Below are 18399 nucleotides of genomic sequence, written 5' to 3' on the forward strand. Positions count from 1 at the left end.
GACCCAAAATAAAATATTTTCGTTTTCCTAGAAATTCCAAATCAAGATAACTAGTGTCCCTATCTTTTTTACAAGTCATTTACATAAAGTGTGCGCTGTACTTGCTCTTACAATATGGGCTTCAGGATATCTAAATCAATCCAGTTTTAATTCTTTTCTGTTACAATTTTAACAAAAAGGAAACTTATTTAGACAAAACCAACCCAACTCATGTAATTCTAAATCTAGAACGTATCTTTCTTAATTTATTAACTACTTGCGGACTAACAAAACTTATTTAGCTAGCTGGTTTGTTAATAACAGCACACTTCTTAACAGTCTATCTATATATAAGCTTTACACATGGGACGGGAGAGATCATCAGTTACCATGATATTTGTCATGCCAAAAGAACCATAATATTTAACTTCAGACATAACCCAAGTAGTCATACTCCTCGATTCTCCTGTGATCAAGATTAAAGGATGTCAAAGGGGCAACAATATCCTCCAACGGTGCCACCGCCGTATCCCTATGGACCTCCCCCACCGTATCTGCCGCCAGTGCAGGGCTACCCCATCCCTAATATGCAACCCCAGCATCCTCATTACTCTTATAATCCGTGCGCGCCGCCTCCTCCTCATCCACAAGCTGGCTATTACGCTCCCCCGCCCCCAGCCAGTAATCCCGAGAAGAGCAGCTCGTGTGGCGGACTTTGCACTGGATTGTAAGTAATTAAGACGCTAATCTCTCTCCCCCTCTCTCTATCTCTGGTGTACTGTATATGAAAAAGCCTTCCTAGCTAGCTGCCACTTCATCTTGTTGGATCCTTGTTTAATTCAATGCCCGGAATATTTCGATGTTGAAGACGTAAATCTTTAATATGCGATTTATATAATTGCCACGTAACAAAAGATGATGCATTGGCATTGCAGCAAACAGTAAGTATCAATTAAATCAAATCCCAACATCCTAAATTTGATCTGTTTGCATTCTTTGCAGTTGTTTGGCCATGTGCTGCTGCTGCCTGATGGATTGCTTTTGAAGATGAAAGCCATTCAACGCTTCCGGGGGAAACTTGCGATTAGTTCATGAAAAGATAAAATTTAGTACTTCCTTTTTTTCTTTTTTCTTTTTTTTTCTGATGAGATCATGAGATATTCTCAGTCAAGAATTAAATTATGTTCGGGCATTGGCTTCTACTTTTACCATTTCCTTTTCCCCGTTAGGTCTTTTCAATTGTATAATTGTATATATTATGTGTATATTTTGTTCATTCAATTATTAATACGTACCTGCAGCTTATTCAGCAAAAAAAGTGTACCTGCAGCCTGTAATGGACTGCAGGCAATGATATAAGTGCCATTCATTTGATAGTATCATCCGTGGAAAATTTAAAATCCGAATTTTGTACTCGAGAGTGTGACTTTCTTGGTCAAAACCCAAATTCAATTTATCCTAAAACCATATTTAAAGAAAAAAATTTCTCTATTCGGCTATTTTCTCTATTCGGCTATCTGCTCAGAATGTGTGGCCTTGTCATATGGGCTCGTTGGGTATTTACATAGGTTGTAGGAAATAGTCGGGCTAAGTGCAGAGACCTCTCGTTATTATATATATAAAAAAAAAGCCCTAAAAACAGGCGATCTTAATTATCACCTACTGTAAAATGATCCCTTGCAGGGGCATTTTACAATTGCTCAAATGTAGAGGTTACCTCCTGTTTTGGACAAAGAAAATCCACTAGAGCGAGTCAGATTATTCTACTTACGGTATTCATTCCCTGACCACCACGTTTCGAAATCTCTAACTCCTCTCTTCTATTATTTTAAAATTTTTCAACGTGGTAGGTATAAAGATAGGAAGCGGATCAGGGCATCGGTAACGTGAAGAAAACCATAAGTGCCCTCTGAAGCTGTAAAGAAAATTCAATTTAACCCACAGTAATAAATCCCGTTTTGTGCTCATATATATGTCCGTGCTTGTCATCTGCATTCGTCAATTTCAATTCTCTGTTATTAATCTTCTGGCACGAAATCGTCAAGGCAAGTTAGATCAGTTAATCCGAAGAAGCAACACCTCGATTTGAACTTGAAAATCACCCAACGCAATACTCTTCGCCGAAATTTAACTAATTCGTTAGTAATCCAGAAATTCGAACATCTCAGTCCAGGGTACGGTTAGACTTGTGGTTAAACTGGACAAGTGAATATGAGCAAAAGGCATACGACTGAGCGAAGCATAGTTATTTGGCTAACCTTAAGACCGTCCTAATCATAAATCATGTTATTTAACCATTCTAAACTCATAAGCCTCGTTTGTAACTGGAAAAGAAAAGAATATTATTTCAGCATGAAGCACCCTGGTTAGTCCCATTCTTATCTTACCGATTTTCATTTTTCTTCTTTATATTTATTGATCCATAAGTTCTAATGACTGATGAAAATTGAGTCATAGAGGTGTAAATGTTTTATCACCTTCATTTTTAATCTGGATGTTGAGCTTCGTCATAAAACCCAGCAGGTGATAACTTACAAAGGAGCGATAGACATTAAATTCACTGTCCCTCGAAAAGAAATCTTCGGCAATGGTTCTCATTATTAACGAGTTATGTAAACCCCGAGTGTCTTGTAATACTTACTACGACATAGATATATGTACTCATTCATGTACAATTGAAATTTCACATATTATATATATATATATATATATGTAACTACTTCGACAATGAGTTGAATGCCTACAAGAGAGATTGTTACCCGTCTCTTGTACGGAGACACCAATTTGCATTTTGGGGGAACACGTTGACACTTATATACAACATGATGGACAATTCTTTTTTTTCGTTTCTTTTTTTAAATATACAAACGAACGCTATACAAAGACAGCAGACTGACCCACTCCCTCCCTCCATCTTTCATAAACATAATTCCTTCTCATCGGAGGGAACAACATTCTTTTAGGCATCAACAGACACGCTTATCGCGTTCAGTTGAACCTGTTGCTTACCCTCACTCTGAGGATGCACAATCAGAGTGGCACGAGCTTCCGCCCCCAAGGACTGGTCCGATAGGGAAATGGTGCCCATGCACGGCTTTCTGTCTGTTTCGTTGTCGTCGGGGGAAATGATCTCCCACTCCTCCTTGAGTGAAGTCACACTTACGCCCTTCTCCTGGAGGCTGTCCATCTTGAATGTCGTGGGAAGGATTACGTAGTCGTTGAGTGGGTTGTAGTAAGGGTCAGAGTCTGCATTGAGCCAGTGCTTGAGGATGCGGAACACATGGTGATCACAGAGGATCCCTCGGTGCTCTCCTGGAACCCCAACTCTTGCCTCAGCTTTCAAACCGTCCCCCTGTAAAAAAGCCAGGTAAGGGCATCAGTGGGAACACTCGCTAGGAGTATATGTTTCGGGAAAATGAATACTTTCCAGTGTCTTCCGTTTATAGGTTTTTGGGGGCAATATTTTGAAAAATGAGATATGATCAGCACAAAAATAAATATTTTCCGGCATTCCGGAGAAAATGAGATATGATCAGCAAAAACAAAAATATTTTCTACGGAAATATAAGATATGATCAGCACAAAAAGAAATATTTTCCGGTATTTCAGAAATATCAGCATATCGAGTAATATTTTCCGGCATTTTTGGAAAAATTAGACATGTTCAACATTAAATCTGCACGATTCAGGTGCAGCACAAGAGATAAGGCTGAAATATTGTAGAATTTCAGAATTTTCAATTTAATGAACTCTGGAATCTTTACATCATCTGTACATAGAAAATGTGGCGGAGTTCACATACCCTAGCTGACTCTGCAGGAACTGTTCCATCCCCATCGACACATACATAAGTAGGCTGAAAACAATCAATGGTAAATAATAAACTTCAGTCCAAGAGTGAAAGACAATGAAAATAATCTAAAAGACGAGAAACTTGATCAGTGAACATAATTAATTAATCAATATACAAAAAGGGACTGCTTTAAGGTACTTTTTAGTTGCTAGATATCATCTGTATGAGATCAATAAACAGATGCTATACGAGAGCAATAACAAATATATGTGCTAATGCAGAATTTAATCAATGAATCGCGTAATTCACTCTCCTTCAATTACCCAATTTTAGTCATGAACTATTAAAGTTATTGATGCTAAAAAAAAAGGTACGTGCATAATACCTCTAAATTATACACAAACTAATTAATATTAACAAATATTGAATGCAAAAAAGAAACAGCTAAAAAAGGAAAGTAACAACATCGAGACGGGTGCTTGAGACAGTTCCTTTGATTGGAAAGGGTGACAGGAGAGAGATGAATGCAATGGGATGAGACAACGTAGTCGAGCTTACAATTTTGACCCCTAAGTAGTTTCTGGCAACCGGAAGGATTGTTTTGTAATATCACCTTTACCTTATCTAGAGGCATAATGATAATAGATGACTTGTCAACAAAAGAAAGCAGGAACCGTTCTAAGCCCACAGCTTACCAGGCAAAATTGCATTTCCTGTAGTTCTGTCACTGGCATCTCCTCGCTTCCATAGCTGTGGAGAAGTAAACTCATGTTAGATAAGAAAGAATATGCTCCACCCTTTCAAGTTCATCCAACAGTTAATAAGAATCAAACAGCCGAACCCTCCAGATCAATCAATGTTCTCATACAATGACAGATAGCACAGGAAATGGATTGAACTGGGTGGTTTTGCGTGACTGTTTTGAAGACTTGAACCAGCTATTCTTTCACCAAACAGGCCTGAACTGGGATAATCAATATCTATATCATACCACCTTGAAGATGATATATATTAGTGGATTGACCCATGAACCCATAGTCTCCAACGTTTCGGTCTAAGTTCTGATGACTTGTTCGTAGAAGCCTCACATGGTCTTTTGAATATAGTTTCCCATCCACACGGAATTTTACCATTTATTCCGGAGCTTACTAACAGTTTTATACAACAAAAGAATATGAAGCACTTAACAAGGCATTACCATACACTCTGGTGTTTCGAGATTGGTCCCATATATGTTGTAAAATTTCATACAACAAAATAATATGAAGAACTAAAAGCAAGACATTACCATACACTATGCGGTGTTTCGAGATTGGTCCCATATATGTTGTAAAATTTTACTCCAGGGGGAACTTTGGCTGAAGACATTATTTTGCGAGTTTCATTTGCCCATTTCAAGATCTCCACATTAAATGGTAGTGGGATACTCTCTCCATCATAGTCAACCTGGTTTTCAACAAAGTGGACAAGCCAAATCAACAAAGCAATATCACACGCACACTACGAGTTGGACAAGAAGAAAATTAGACAAAATTGAGTGCAGCCACCTTAGCTCGTATTTCAGATATGTACTTGACAGGCCCACCATGAATTTTATCAGAGCCTCAAAGTGGGCAAAAGTAACAACGCGAACAACAGAGAACTTACAAGACAGTAGAGTATGAGCAAAAACCATTCCAGATACATACACAATACAAAAATCTCAGAGGTCACCAAGCCAGTTGCTTAAATATATCTAATTTGATTTCAATTACCTATAGTTTCGTAACTGAGAGAAATGAACACTTAAGAAAACCCACGAACATTACTTGTTGCAAATTATAAATGCAATGGACTATATAAAAAAACAGTCAGCAGTTCGAATAAATCAATCTCAGTTCATAACATCAGCAACTAAAAAGTGTCCCTTCCCATTTCAATCAAACCAATCTCCAGGAACACCAACCCAGTCGCTATCATTACCATGCATATTATTGGAGGCCTTAATTACCAGGGGAAAAAAATCATGAATAAGACAAAGATGTAAGAATCGGGTACAAGATGAAGATAAATGATATCTTACTGTGTTATCTGAAAGTGCTTCCTGGAATATATAAGTACTCTCTGATGGGGTGAAAGATTCCAATACAATATGAGAATCACCATCTGTGTCCTGCTTTTCCCTCCAGATTTCTAGAACTGGCATGTGTTGCCAGTGAAAGTTTGGACAAGCCATGAGCTCATATATTGAGGGGCACTCAATCAGCTGAGGTAAAGTAAAAGAAAGTCATATTAAAAAGCTATTTCAAGATATAGACAGAGAGGAAGAGAGACACACACAAAAGCATATACAAGTATGAACACAAACCATACATAATTAGAGTTTTAGTCACCACAATCATGGTTTTAAGAGTTAGCAGCACGGTAGACTAATATGAGGAGAGAATTCATCTTAGCATTGAAACTTGGGTTCAAAGAAGCTCCTAGCTTTTGGGGCAGGGCTCCACGAATGTAAGTTGCATTGCTGGGAGATCTATGTCCATTTTCATTTTCTTATTCTTTGCAAATGTAAATGCTATGGTTCTGCCTCCATGCCTCATGAAATAGAACGGCACTCGCAAAGAAGTTTTCAATACAGAGGCTGTCAGCCATCATTGATCGCACTAGAACACTTCGCTTACGGGGAAGGGGATGCAAACATAGCGACGCTAAAATGCCTTAGCTCTGCGCTATCTTCAAGCAGAAAGGCAACAAACTTCCATTTTGAGACTGCAGCCCATCACAGGACACTTTCTCGCTGATTTAGTGAGAGTTGTGTTGAATTATCCTCCTCAAGTTTTTTTCAGGGGTTGAGTACAAAACAGAATTGGAAGAAATAAAGTTTCTGAAACTAAATCAGTCACGAAAATTTTCTTCCATAGTTTCTTCAGACAGTTTCTTAGTGAAAGCACAAATGAATTGTTCATAAAATAGAGAAATCTTCAAAAATAGCAGAGTAAACACAAAAAGTCACTAGCAACATACCAGCTGATGCATGCTCCACTTTGAAATGAAAAAATTTTGTTCCCACCCATCCACAAAGGACATCCCATTTAAAAAGGTGGATGTCACGTATCCTGGGGCACCTGTTCGAACATTTAAAGCAATTCAACATATATACAGTTCCATATTCTTTCTGTATAAATGCCGCCATAAAACTAGTAACAACTATTTCTCTGAATGATCCCTACAGAATGAAATTTTTCATACGTTTTGCTAAAACAATACACTCAACATGAGTTACAAAATGTTAGAGGCATCAACAAATACCGCACTGGTTAGATGCTAATGGTCCCAGAAAGTGAGCACCAGAAAATGCTAATTATTGCCACTAAAGGAATATCCATAAGGAACAGAAAGAGAGAGGGAATCAAATAAGACTAGCTTCTATCTCATATAAAGATTCAAAGTGAGAGATTACCATTACTTCACGCCAAAAATGGCCTAATAGTATTACTAACAATCAAGCATGCCACTTTTAAACAAAAGATTAGCTTGATAATAAAACTGACAACAATATAAATTATTTCCAAATATATATGTCTTCCTTTAGTTTTTTTGAACATCCAGTAAAGTTATATCTAGCCTTCCAAGACAAAATATCATCCTCATGAAGAAACACAGGTTGTTTTGAATAAGCAATATAACAGGAATGAAGCAATGAAGTTTCAATACTCTCAAATCAACTTTGACTCGATGCAGGAAATATCTATTTCAAACAACTCAGATAAGAACTTCAAATTCCATCTCTCAGAAAAGCCCATACAAAGTCTGAAAAGATAAAAGTATTTTATTACGATTACGAGGAATTTACAAACACATACCAAGACCTCAGAAAGAGACATGTGCATCTAATATTAGGATATCAGTTCTCAAGATGGTTCACCTTGAAATGGTGCAGCTATAGCGACCCAACTCTTTACATATTTCTCAAAAATCTGTTGAGCAAGAAAATTAGTTTCTTTTTCAGTATTTATAAAACTAGAATCATGAGAAAAGTAGTACCTAGAAAATGACCAATAATAGAGTAAATGAGAGAATCAGAGAAAGGCACCACAAGAAAAGTGGAAAATGAAATCTTACATCACTGTGAAGGCACATAAAACACTTCACCAATAGACCCCCCATGGAGTGGCTTATGATATTTATCTTCTTTCCTCCAGAAGCATTATAAATAAATTCTACCTTTGCTGCTAAGCGCTCCAAGGTCTCGTGAAATCTAAAATAGAAGAAACGTTACATAAGCATGTGGAATGGCTTTGAGGGTGGACAGTGGCATATAGATGTGTATATATGTTTCAAGCAGATGATGTCTCCTCGAAATGTTAATTCACTCATTGAACATTTTACTAAACAGACTCTTCACTGATATGATATCACATGATTTTCACTCCATTGATAGCCAAAGAAACTTATTGCGAAGATAAATAATGCAAAAAGCCAAGGGCAACATGTAAGGTCAACCATCATTCATAGTGATTTTTTTATAACAATCACAGGAATTGTCAAATATCTCTAGCACCACTTTAATATGGTATGGGTGTCCTTCCAGTACTCAAGCTTGGATAAGACACGCAGCTACCTGTTACTTTGCCGGAAATCATATCCAAATCCAAACAATGTCTTTCCTTCTTGAAAACCCCATTTGATCATGTCAACTATCATATCATGGTAATAGCATACACAATCTCTTCCAATGACCTGGACATCAGTGAAATGGTTTAAAGACATTGCAGTGACAAGTTCTGTCCAGTATCAAAATATTGAACATCAAATATAAAAAATCAACACATACCATGTCAGGGTCCAATACATCAATTGCATGAAGTCCATATCTCTCATCAGGCACCCTGATATTCGTCTTCGGGTCCAGAGATACAGTCTTACCTGTTGTTAAAAGAATAATAAAGAAGAAGAAAAATATTAACTTTAGCAACTATACTCCAAGAGCATATCGGCGATGCCATCATCAGCATCACACTCTATATCAGAATTGCCAGCCCTCCAGCGCATGGCATTTTTCTTTGGATATTCCAATTGTAACGTTACTGATCATGATATTGAGATCTATATCTTCTACGTCATTCCCTGATTAGCTAAAAGACTTGAAAAATGGATCATTTGGAATTTTAAAATTAATCGAAGACATTCTTCCACCAGCTTTTGTTGAGAAATCTCTGCACATTAAGTTCACAGGCTTGAACCAAGTCATGAATCACGGATACCAGGGCGCTTAAGAGAACCATATTGTCCGTATGGGGGGAAGAAAAAGGAAGGGAATCACGCTGAGAACACTAACAGTCAGATGATGATTACTGACAGTTCAAAGAATTGCCGATGGCCAATGTTGTACGAATTGTATGTATTGCGCCGCCTTTTTATTTACGGAAAGTTATCACATACAAATGCTCAAGGGGATTAAGTTGGCGCCAAGCAACAAAATGCAATAAACTGCCAAGTTGAATCTCATTAACATGTCTCCCCTGCATCTCAGCAGCCACATGGCCAGCGAAATAAGAATGGCAAGTAACAGAAATCCTATAACAGAAAGGATAGAGACTTTCTTCTTTGCAGAGACCAAATTTGGGGCTGAAGCTGTCACTGTGATTAAATGACTGCAGCAAGCCAATCATTCATCACCACAAAATTCCAACCTGTAGTAAAACCAAGAGGAAATAAGGTTACCAGTAGAAGGGTCAAAGCGGGACCACAGCTTAGTCCGGAACTTGTAGTCGGCCCCGAAAATCCGGACCCAGACCCTCTCTTCGCGGCCGTTGCTGGCGTCCACAGCCTGCAGTATGGAGCCGGCGATGCCGGGGACGAGAAGGACGGGGTCGAGGTTGGGGTCAACGTAGGGCTGGGGCTTCCTGATGAGCTTGAGCCAGAGTTCGACTGACTGGATGATGTCCTCTAACAGCACGGCCATCACCTACACTTACCGATCGAGCGAACGAAACCCTAAAAACACAACCCTGATCAATCAGCCACGGGAGTAGTACAACCGAAACCTCGTATTGGCCGCCGAAAATCGATGAAGCCGATCGAGGAGATTGAGGTTTTGGGTTTCGGACTCGGAGGGATTCTGGAAATCGGAGGGAGAGAGAACCGTGGACTGTAAAGGAAAACAGAGCGGCCGAAAGCGATGATTGATTGATGGATAAACTTTTTCCTATTTTGTTTTTTCGTCGGGAAAGAGCATTTTGGCTAAAGCCGGCGTATGTAAGCCCTGGGCAAACGTAAGGGTAAGGAACACACATCCCACTGCCACGTAAGCTTAAGACAAAAAACGTCGCCAATACACCTGGATCGGAAGTGAATCGCGTCCCCACTAATTCAGGATATATTCAATTGAATCCGACTAATTCAGTTAAGGTTAAATTAATTTATTAAAAAATAAAATTCTCTCGATATAAATTTATTTCATTTATGAGATTCGAAATCGAAATCTTTTTCAAGAAAAATATGTGCACAAACCTAAAATTGCTAGAATGGACTAGCCTTGCCGGCTTGAACAATACAGGGTTTTCATACTTCTTATTATTATTATTTTATTTTTATTCAAAATCCTATGAAAAATGAAAAATACAAACGCAAATGATAAAAAATAAATTATATGAATAAGGGATCATGTTGGAAAATCTATATCCTGTTAACTTATGATTATCAAAAATTGAAAACTTTCCATACACATCATTTTTGTAACCAAATATAGATAACTAACACATTTATGATGTTAATATAATAAGTATAAATAGAAACAAGGTATGTACTAGTAAATATATCCATATAAATTATAAGTGGAAGATTAAAAAATAAAATAAAAAATTACACACACAAAAAAAAGTAAAAATTATGATGGGAAAATATATACTTACTCTATTTCCATGAAAATGCAAGCAATAAATATAGAAACTCAATCAACCTCTAATATGTATAGAGATATGAGTAGGAGTTAAAAGGTAGAGGAAAAATAAATAAAAAATAGAAAATATGTCTAAAATTAATTTTATGTCGCCTATATACAGGATATTTAGTGCATTACAATTGAAAATTGTCTCATATTTGGAGGAGTTTTTGTAAATTATTGAAAGGACTTTTAATTTTTCAATAGAATCTCCATACATACAAACAAATATTGACATATGCCCAAATTTTGTTGAATATGACACAAAATAAAATAGAATAAAACTTTTTTTAATTGGAATTTAAAGGTCAATTGACGTGAAGCTAACGATTTTACGATTTAGCTCATGTGGCGCAACAATGTTTCGCTTCTCAATTTTTTTATATTATATTGGGAAATTTATCTAAAATGGCACATGGTTTATCCGTTTTGTCAAATCTATCATATGTTTTTTTTGTCAAATCTATCATATGGTTTACTTTTTGCATCAAATCTATCCCGGCGTTATCTTTTCCGTCGACATCTAACGGCCGTGCTGACGTTGCAAGTGGAGAGCCAGTATATGATAGATTTGACAAAATGGGTAAATCATGGGGCATTTTGGGCAAAAGCCCCGATTATATAATATAATATAATTATTGAGAGTTGATATATTCGTGTTACGTGCTAATATTATATTCTTCTTTTTAACCAAATATTGATAATCAACGCATATGATGTGTACAAAATAAAGGATAAATTGCACTGGTGGTCCAAAAAGTTTTACAAATGTTTCAATATGGTACAAAAAGTTTTTTTTGCTACTTGATAGTACAAAATATTTCAAAGTTGTTTCAGTATAGTACAAACAGTCATTTCGCCATTAACGCCGTCAAGTCGACGCTGATTGTGCAAAATCGGTTTTTGTGGGATGTTACATGTTGGTACAAAATGTTTTGAAGTTGTAATTTAATAGTACAAAATGTTTTACGTAAGTTATATGATGGTGCAAAATTTACAGTTTTGTAAAGGAAGGCTTGACAGCGTTAATGGCGAGATGACGGTTTGTACTATATTAAAATAATTTTGAAATATTTTGTACCATCAAGTAACAAAAAAAAAATTTGTATCATATTGAAATATTTATAAAAATTTTTGAATTATCAGTGCAATTTACCCTAAAATAAAAAGAAAAGAGGTATTGTGACGACTTGGACCAAGCACTAATTTAATCATGGTCATGATCACTCATAGCTGATCATTTGAAATTGTGAAAGCATGTATAACCAGAAGGATATAAAATCGACTAACTTTAAAGAAAAAGGAAAATTGAGAAACCAAAAGAGTACTTATATATATAATTGTATACGTATAGTCAGTATCAAACAAACACAATTATAATCTCAAACTTAGCTATATAACTCTACTCCCACCTAGCTAAAACATTCTTCACTATTATATATTTGTACTTATATATATAATTGTATACATATAGTCAGTATCAAACAAACACAATTATAATCTCAAACTTAGCTATACAACTCTACTCCCACCTAGCTAAAACATTCTTCACTATTATATATTTACAAAGCTTCCCAAAATGCCTCAGCCAAAAGAATCATAGGAGGCCTTCGAGCTCTGCTTATACCTTCTCCTAAAAAATGTTACTTAAAAGCCCTTTCAATGACTTCATGATAGAATCCTGAGCTCAAAGTACTAACTACTTGAAAATTATATAAAAAGGTCATTCCAATCCCATTATGCGACCAGGAGGCGCGTGGGAATCTTTTCCCACTCGCCACTCCTATTTTTGTAAAAGAAAAATTAAATTAGAGTTTTATTTTTTATTTTTCTGACTTTTGTAAGTTCTTTAAATCCGTTTAACAAGATATCCAATAATTAGGTTGGCCTCTCAAGCTAAATGGCCATTATAATTAGACTAATTATTTCGAGCAACATTTAATTCCACTTTTAAGAAAAATCTCTGTTGCCCAATGTTTGTAAATTTGAATTGGACAATATAGTGAATAACGTCATTAACCCCACGAGTAAAAGACTCGTTCATGGCTGAACCAATATAATTTTTTCCCCAATTTTTAGCTAGAAAAATAATATAAATATATATTATATAATGTTATATATACTAATTACCATGTCTATAATGTTTTCTTTTATAAATTTTACATTTATATTGCAAATTGAAATTCTCGGGACTTCTTTTTTTCTTCAAATTAGAAGGATTAATTTTGGAAAATATTTTTGTCTCTGGTATCCAAAAGCCCAAGGCAATGGAGCTCGACTACTTTAGGTTCGAGACAGGTCAACATACTGTATGGTAAAACTTTCCCAATCGTGAAATTTCTCCATTCACATGACTAAAAATGAGACCTTATTTAAAGAAAAGAGACGCCGAATATTAATTTTGAAATTTATATAAGAAAAAACTCTTAACTTCCCTTTCTTTTCCTTTCACAATCTCATCTTTTTTCTATTGAGGCGGTGGGGGTGCCAAAGGCCACCACTGTTCTGGTAGGGTCACTAACGATTGTTAGTTTTGGTGAACCATGTGAAACCGTTAAGTGCCAAGTTTACAGATCCCACTAAAACTAAAAGCAAAATTCACATTGTATTAAACGTGATATAAAATTGAAAGTTTGCATATTTTCCTGTCATCGGCGTTAAGGATAGGCCAAAAACAAAGTTAGACTAATTTCAAATATAATTGTGAAAGATCTTAAATAATTCAATTAACTAATAACCATCAAATTATGAACAAGTTGCAAGTAAGTTTGCATATTTTGGTCATAGATATTTATTTGTATCATTTATTTATTTGTTTATTTTTCTTGGAAGGTAATTCATTCATGGAAATAGAAGATAAAATATTCGGGCCAATTAGATCTCCATCTCTCTCCAAAACAATCCAGAGGGGAGATCATAGATGTTGATTAGATCAATGTGATTACAATGATTTGCCCATTTAGCAACACTACGGGCCAATAAATTAGAGTTTCTAGGAACATTCGAAATTATGAGAGCCCTTTGGTTTCGAGGAGAGGTGGATATGCTAAATTCTTCAATGTGTATCGACAATCTCCTACTCAATACTTTTTAGTAGGAGTTTTTTCAAGCCAACAAGAAGAATATGACCCACCTCTATCTCCGTCCTTATTCATCTTTTTCACCAAGGCACTACCGAGGAACCTTGTTAAGGCCAAAACTCAAAATCTTGTTCAAGGTATCAAAATAGCTCGATGCAGTCCAACTTTGACCCATCTACTCTTTGTGGACGACCTCTTCCTTTTTGCAAAAGCTACGTACAACAACCTTACTCAACTTTCTCTGGTTTTAGAATAGTACCTTTCTTGGTCGGGGCAAAGCATAAATCGACAAAAATCGTCCATGTTTTTCAACAAAAACACCCCAAACCAACTAAGAAATCATTTTTGCTTCTTACTCAATTTCAAAAAAGGATATGTCACTTCTCGATACCTCGGCCTCCCACTGCACACATCTTCTAAGTTCGCACTAAATCCTTCGCTCTAATTCTCAATCGAGTCACCTGTAAACTTGCTTCCTGGAAATCAAAGGTCCTTTTTGTACGGACCCGAATGTGGACTCTCATCGGGGCCCGCATGCACGCTTTTGGATAGCGCGGCTTGGGAGTGTCCACCTTTCCAGGGATGCGTGACGGATACGCGTGAGAAGGAGTCGCCACTTATCATTTTACGACCCGAATGTCGCGGGGGGATAAGTTACCCGGGTCTAGGGGTATGGAACACCTAGTTTCGCTAAGGCATTGGTCTATGCGGAACCAGAAAGTCCGAGTTCGGGGGTTCATGTTACGTACGGGCCTATATCCCGCACGCCTTTTCGGTACTCTAGTTTGCTAGGCTTGCATGTTTTATTATTTACCGCATGAATTAAGTTGCGCTCGGCTCGCACGTTTTGACACCGGAAATTCGATGAATTAAATGTTGTCGGTCGAGAAGCCGAGAGAGAAGTAGACCCATGTGTCGGGGAATCAGTTTACAATCTTGCGTTACAGTTCATCAAACTATGATGTTTGAATTCCTGCGTGAACCGGAACCGCGAAATCTTGGGATTACTCTTGTCTAGACAAGCATTAGACCGATTCGATTAATTCGATTCTCGGACCGTTCGCTTACCGACTGGAATTCTTACAGAATAAATGTACAGAATAAAATCCTTACAATGCTCTCGAAAAATACAACAAAATATAAATTACAAATGGCGAATCCCAGTCGACTCGCGTTAGGTTATTATTCATCTCCAACTCACCGTGATTTTAAGGAAAAGACCGAAGAACTGAAATTCGATATACGCTCTCACTGAATAGGGCGTTGGACCCTGTGAGTGATGATTAGGGTGTCGGATCCTGTGATCGGTGATTAGGGCGTTAAACCCTAATATTATTCGGCCTAGGGATCATGCTCGACCCGCATGTCAAACAAGTGCAGAAAGATAACATGCAACATGTTAATAACAGACAAAGTGTTTATTACTGTCAAGTGTACGTGTTTTAACAAGTTGTTAATCTGGGGTATTTTGGCATGCAAATCCTACCCTAGACAAACAAACGCGTGCCAATGTTTTAACATTCGGCTTTGGTTTGGGAACTCGACATCCCGGGTGTCATAATCAAGTCTCGTGTGTGTGGATTGCTTTTACATTGATTCGGTATTGTGACACTGAAGTTACACTGAATTCATCCAAACTCGTGTTTTGACTCTACATTTGGAACCTAGAGTTCCACCTAACCATTTTTTAGTGTTTGGTTAGGTCGTGTGAAATGATTAGTCAAGTAATTGTATTTTGATACAAAATACCCGACTAGCACCCTAAACTATGCTAGGATGACAGAAACTCATCAGTGGGAATAAGAAGGGCTATGCAGATGAACCTAAGCCTGAACAGGTAGCCCATTCCTATTCCGATACCGTTGTGTTTCTGTTAAACTAACCCTAGGATGTCGCCAAATAACAAAATGGTGTTCTTGCCCTTGATTTGAAAATTTGTTTTCAGAAAAGGGAAACAACATAATACCAGCCACCTCGGCCTGTAACCGGTGTCGACCAATTCCTTGAATCTTTCAGGGTTATGAGATAACCCCGTAAAAGCCAAAGATTTGGTCGGTCTATCTAGAAATGATCTAAAAGGAACTTCTGTATTACGACCTGAATTACCTGAAATCCGGTGGAATTCGAGTCAAAATACGCAAGTTTCTCCTAGACATCCATGTTACTTCGTATTGCATGTTTTGGTATTTTCAAGTATGTGAGCTTTGAAAAGGGCAATAATACCGTTTTGTAATTCGTTGACGCGAGTTACAAATTAATGTCCAATTCATGCAAAGTTGTTTAAATTGAATGAATTAACCGCGTGAACGTCCCGATTAACCCATTCGTGAAATTAATGCTTAAGGTTGTTGTCGAATGTATTAATTTTGAAAACGATTCGTGACTCAGCGATCAAGACGGGTCAAGAAAGACTGAGGATGATTCGGCCAAAGATGACTGAAACGCCCTTGGGTCCTAATAGGCCCGAAAAGATCACCAAATTGCGAATCCCTGCATATTGCTTAGAAAATACATTTTTCATGTGAGATTGCGATTATAATGTAAATTACAAATTACACGAAATCTGAGAACGGACTTAAAACGGGAATAGGAAGCCTCATGGAACCCGTATAATTCCATGAGACTCTCGGCCACTTATCCTTGGAGAAACCCGAGAGGTCTCATGGCCCGTATTAGGTTTCACGAGGTTTTCTTGTCTTGTTTTGAATCGTTTCTCGCATACTCAAACATCAAGCATGACAAATAACACGATTTAACGAAATTCGGCATTGTCATGATTTGAATAACGCATTCAAACATGCAAACATGCACAAACATGTTATTTAAGGAATTGATAAAACAATAACGACTTCATGCACGTAAGAAAACACGAGAAAACTCGGGAATCGAACTTGGATCGGGCCAAAAGGGCCATCCTTGACCCGAAGGAAGCAAGCTAAGTCTCGGCCACCCCTTTGTGAGGCAAACGCGAGAGCTTGCTTGCTTGTTTCGGGTCGAAATGGTCTTCCGAGTTACGATCCAAATATTTCCTGACATATTAACACATTAATCGAGGATGAACATGCCCGATATAGTATGAAAATGCATAAAAATATAAACTTGCAAGTGAAACATGCTCAATATAGCTCATAACTCCAAAAACACATAAGAAATGTAAAACGACCTAATTTCTCTAAGTCAAGAATGTTATACCTAGTCTCGGAATATGAGGAAAGAGTCGGGGAAATGTTCGAGAGTCGGGTGACTCGGTTGAACGTTTGGAAGGGTGCTCGGGTGCAACGGAATGCACGTACGGGCAAGGAGAGGTACGCGACTGGGCATGCGTTGGCGTGCACAGGCGCGAGAGGGTGCTCGGACACACGATCGGGCGCGCAGACGTGCGCGGGAAGGCAGGCGCTCGGGACGTCACGGACGTACTGGGAGCATGCGTGCATGCATGCACGCAGAGAGATGTTGGGGCGCATGGGCGCAGGCTCGCGCGCGGTGACGAGCGAGCGTGCGCGCGGTGAGTCTGCGCGGAAAGAACACGCACGGGCGGGTGACGCCGAGCGTTTGGGCGTGCGGCGGGTGCACTTTTCACCGGAGAGCACGGTAATGTCCCGAAATCACCTATTTGACCTGAAACGAAAACTGAAATACTTCAAATGGATAAACCAAGTTCACCAATGAACTCCATGGGTCCGAAATAAGTAGGATATGGAGTTTGAGAAATTTCAAACTTAAGTCGTTATGATGAACACCGATTTCCGACTTAAGAGCTAAAGGCTTTCTTGGGATTTTTTTCGGCTTTTCCTCTTGGCTTTGAAGTGTTGAAGCTTGCTGGTTTTAGTTATGGAGTTTAGAGCTTTTCTTGGAGTGAGAAGCTAGTAGGAAGGTACAAGAAGAGAAGTGATGAGCTTAATCACTTTCGGGCAATATATAGGCAAGGCTAATTGGCAATTAAGCAAAGCAAAGTGTCCTTAACCTCTTGGCTTAGGCTTGGGCGGTTAATTAGGGGGAGATGAGGATGAATCTCCACCATGCAATCTTCATGTGGAAGAGCCAAGAGCATTAATGGAGATGGAGTTGATGGCTTGAGTGTTGTCTTCAATCTCCTTGGATATTTTGGGCTAGGTGAGTGTGAGAGAGCAAGAGGAAGAGGACGAAAGGATTAGGGCAAGGGGCAACTGCCCTTGGGCAGCTCGTGGGTCTCACGGCCGAAGAGGAGAAACTAGAAGAAAGCTCGGGTCTCGATTGGTCACACATTCGAATTTCGTGATTCGAATTGAATGTCGAATTGTCGATATACGTGAGAAAACGGATTAAATGAGCCCAAGATTGGCACTTCTCGAGGAAAAATGTCTCGGGTCCGTATAAAGCTCGAAAGCCGTTTTTTGCTCATTCCAGGTGACCAGAGTGAAGTTGTCCACTTATGACAACATATCTTGTGTCTACATCTCACTTTGGTCATTTTGACATAAATTGTCAGACAACGTGAACAATTGACCCTTAAGCCGGTAATGCAAACGTGGAGCCGGAGACGTTCTAGGAGGCCGAAACTGGATTTCTCATATTACTTTCTGAGTTGCTTGGGGGCTTCAGAGATCACTGTAAACTCTGTTTGTTGAGATTAGACTTCTAAGGAC

The 18399-nt window shown here is 38.1% G+C and overlaps 2 protein-coding genes across 2 annotated transcripts; one reads left to right on the forward strand and one right to left on the reverse strand.

Annotated features, from left to right (window-relative positions):
- The first annotated feature begins 311 nt into the window (after positions 1-311).
- Positions 312-1264, forward strand: LOC116206036 (cysteine-rich and transmembrane domain-containing protein WIH1-like). Its single transcript, XM_031538768.1, has 2 exons — positions 312-706; positions 982-1264. The coding sequence occupies exons 1-2, from the start codon at positions 465-467 to the stop codon at positions 1022-1024; spliced, it is 285 nt and encodes a 94-aa protein (XP_031394628.1). The 5' UTR covers positions 312-464; the 3' UTR covers positions 1025-1264.
- A 1385-nt stretch (positions 1265-2649) lies between these two features.
- Positions 2650-9963, reverse strand: LOC116204436 (lecithin-cholesterol acyltransferase-like 4). The gene is made up of 11 exons (XM_031536506.1): positions 9476-9963; positions 8586-8677; positions 8373-8491; positions 7874-8009; positions 7677-7728; positions 6776-6876; positions 5835-6017; positions 5061-5218; positions 4468-4522; positions 3782-3835; positions 2650-3331 (listed from the first exon to the last, which is right to left on the reverse strand). The coding sequence occupies exons 1-11, from the start codon at positions 9714-9716 to the stop codon at positions 2939-2941; spliced, it is 1584 nt and encodes a 527-aa protein (XP_031392366.1). The 5' UTR covers positions 9717-9963; the 3' UTR covers positions 2650-2938.
- Positions 9964-18399: the final 8436 nt, after the last annotated feature.

This window comes from Punica granatum, chromosome 4 (assembly GCF_007655135.1).
Source record: "Punica granatum isolate Tunisia-2019 chromosome 4, ASM765513v2, whole genome shotgun sequence".
Taxonomy (NCBI): domain Eukaryota; kingdom Viridiplantae; phylum Streptophyta; class Magnoliopsida; order Myrtales; family Lythraceae; genus Punica; species Punica granatum.

Bases quoted from the DNA above. Each gene is read 5' to 3' on its own strand.
- LOC116206036 (XM_031538768.1), top strand. From the start codon at position 465: ATGTCAAAGGGGCAACAATATCCTCCAACGGTGCCACCGCCGTATCCC. The intron at 707-981 runs GTAAGTAATTAA...CATTCTTTGCAG, and splicing joins GGCGGACTTTGCACTGGATT to TTGTTTGGCCATGTGCTGCT.
- LOC116204436 (XM_031536506.1), bottom strand. From the start codon at position 9,716: ATGGCCGTGCTGTTAGAGGACATCATCCAGTCAGTCGAACTCTGGCTC. The intron at 6,877-7,676 runs GTGAACCATCTT...ATGTTCGAACAG, and splicing joins TATAGCTGCACCATTTCAAG to GTGCCCCAGGATACGTGACA. The intron at 3,836-4,467 runs GTAAGCTGTGGG...GATTGTTTTCAG, and splicing joins AGGAAATGCAATTTTGCCTG to CCTACTTATGTATGTGTCGA.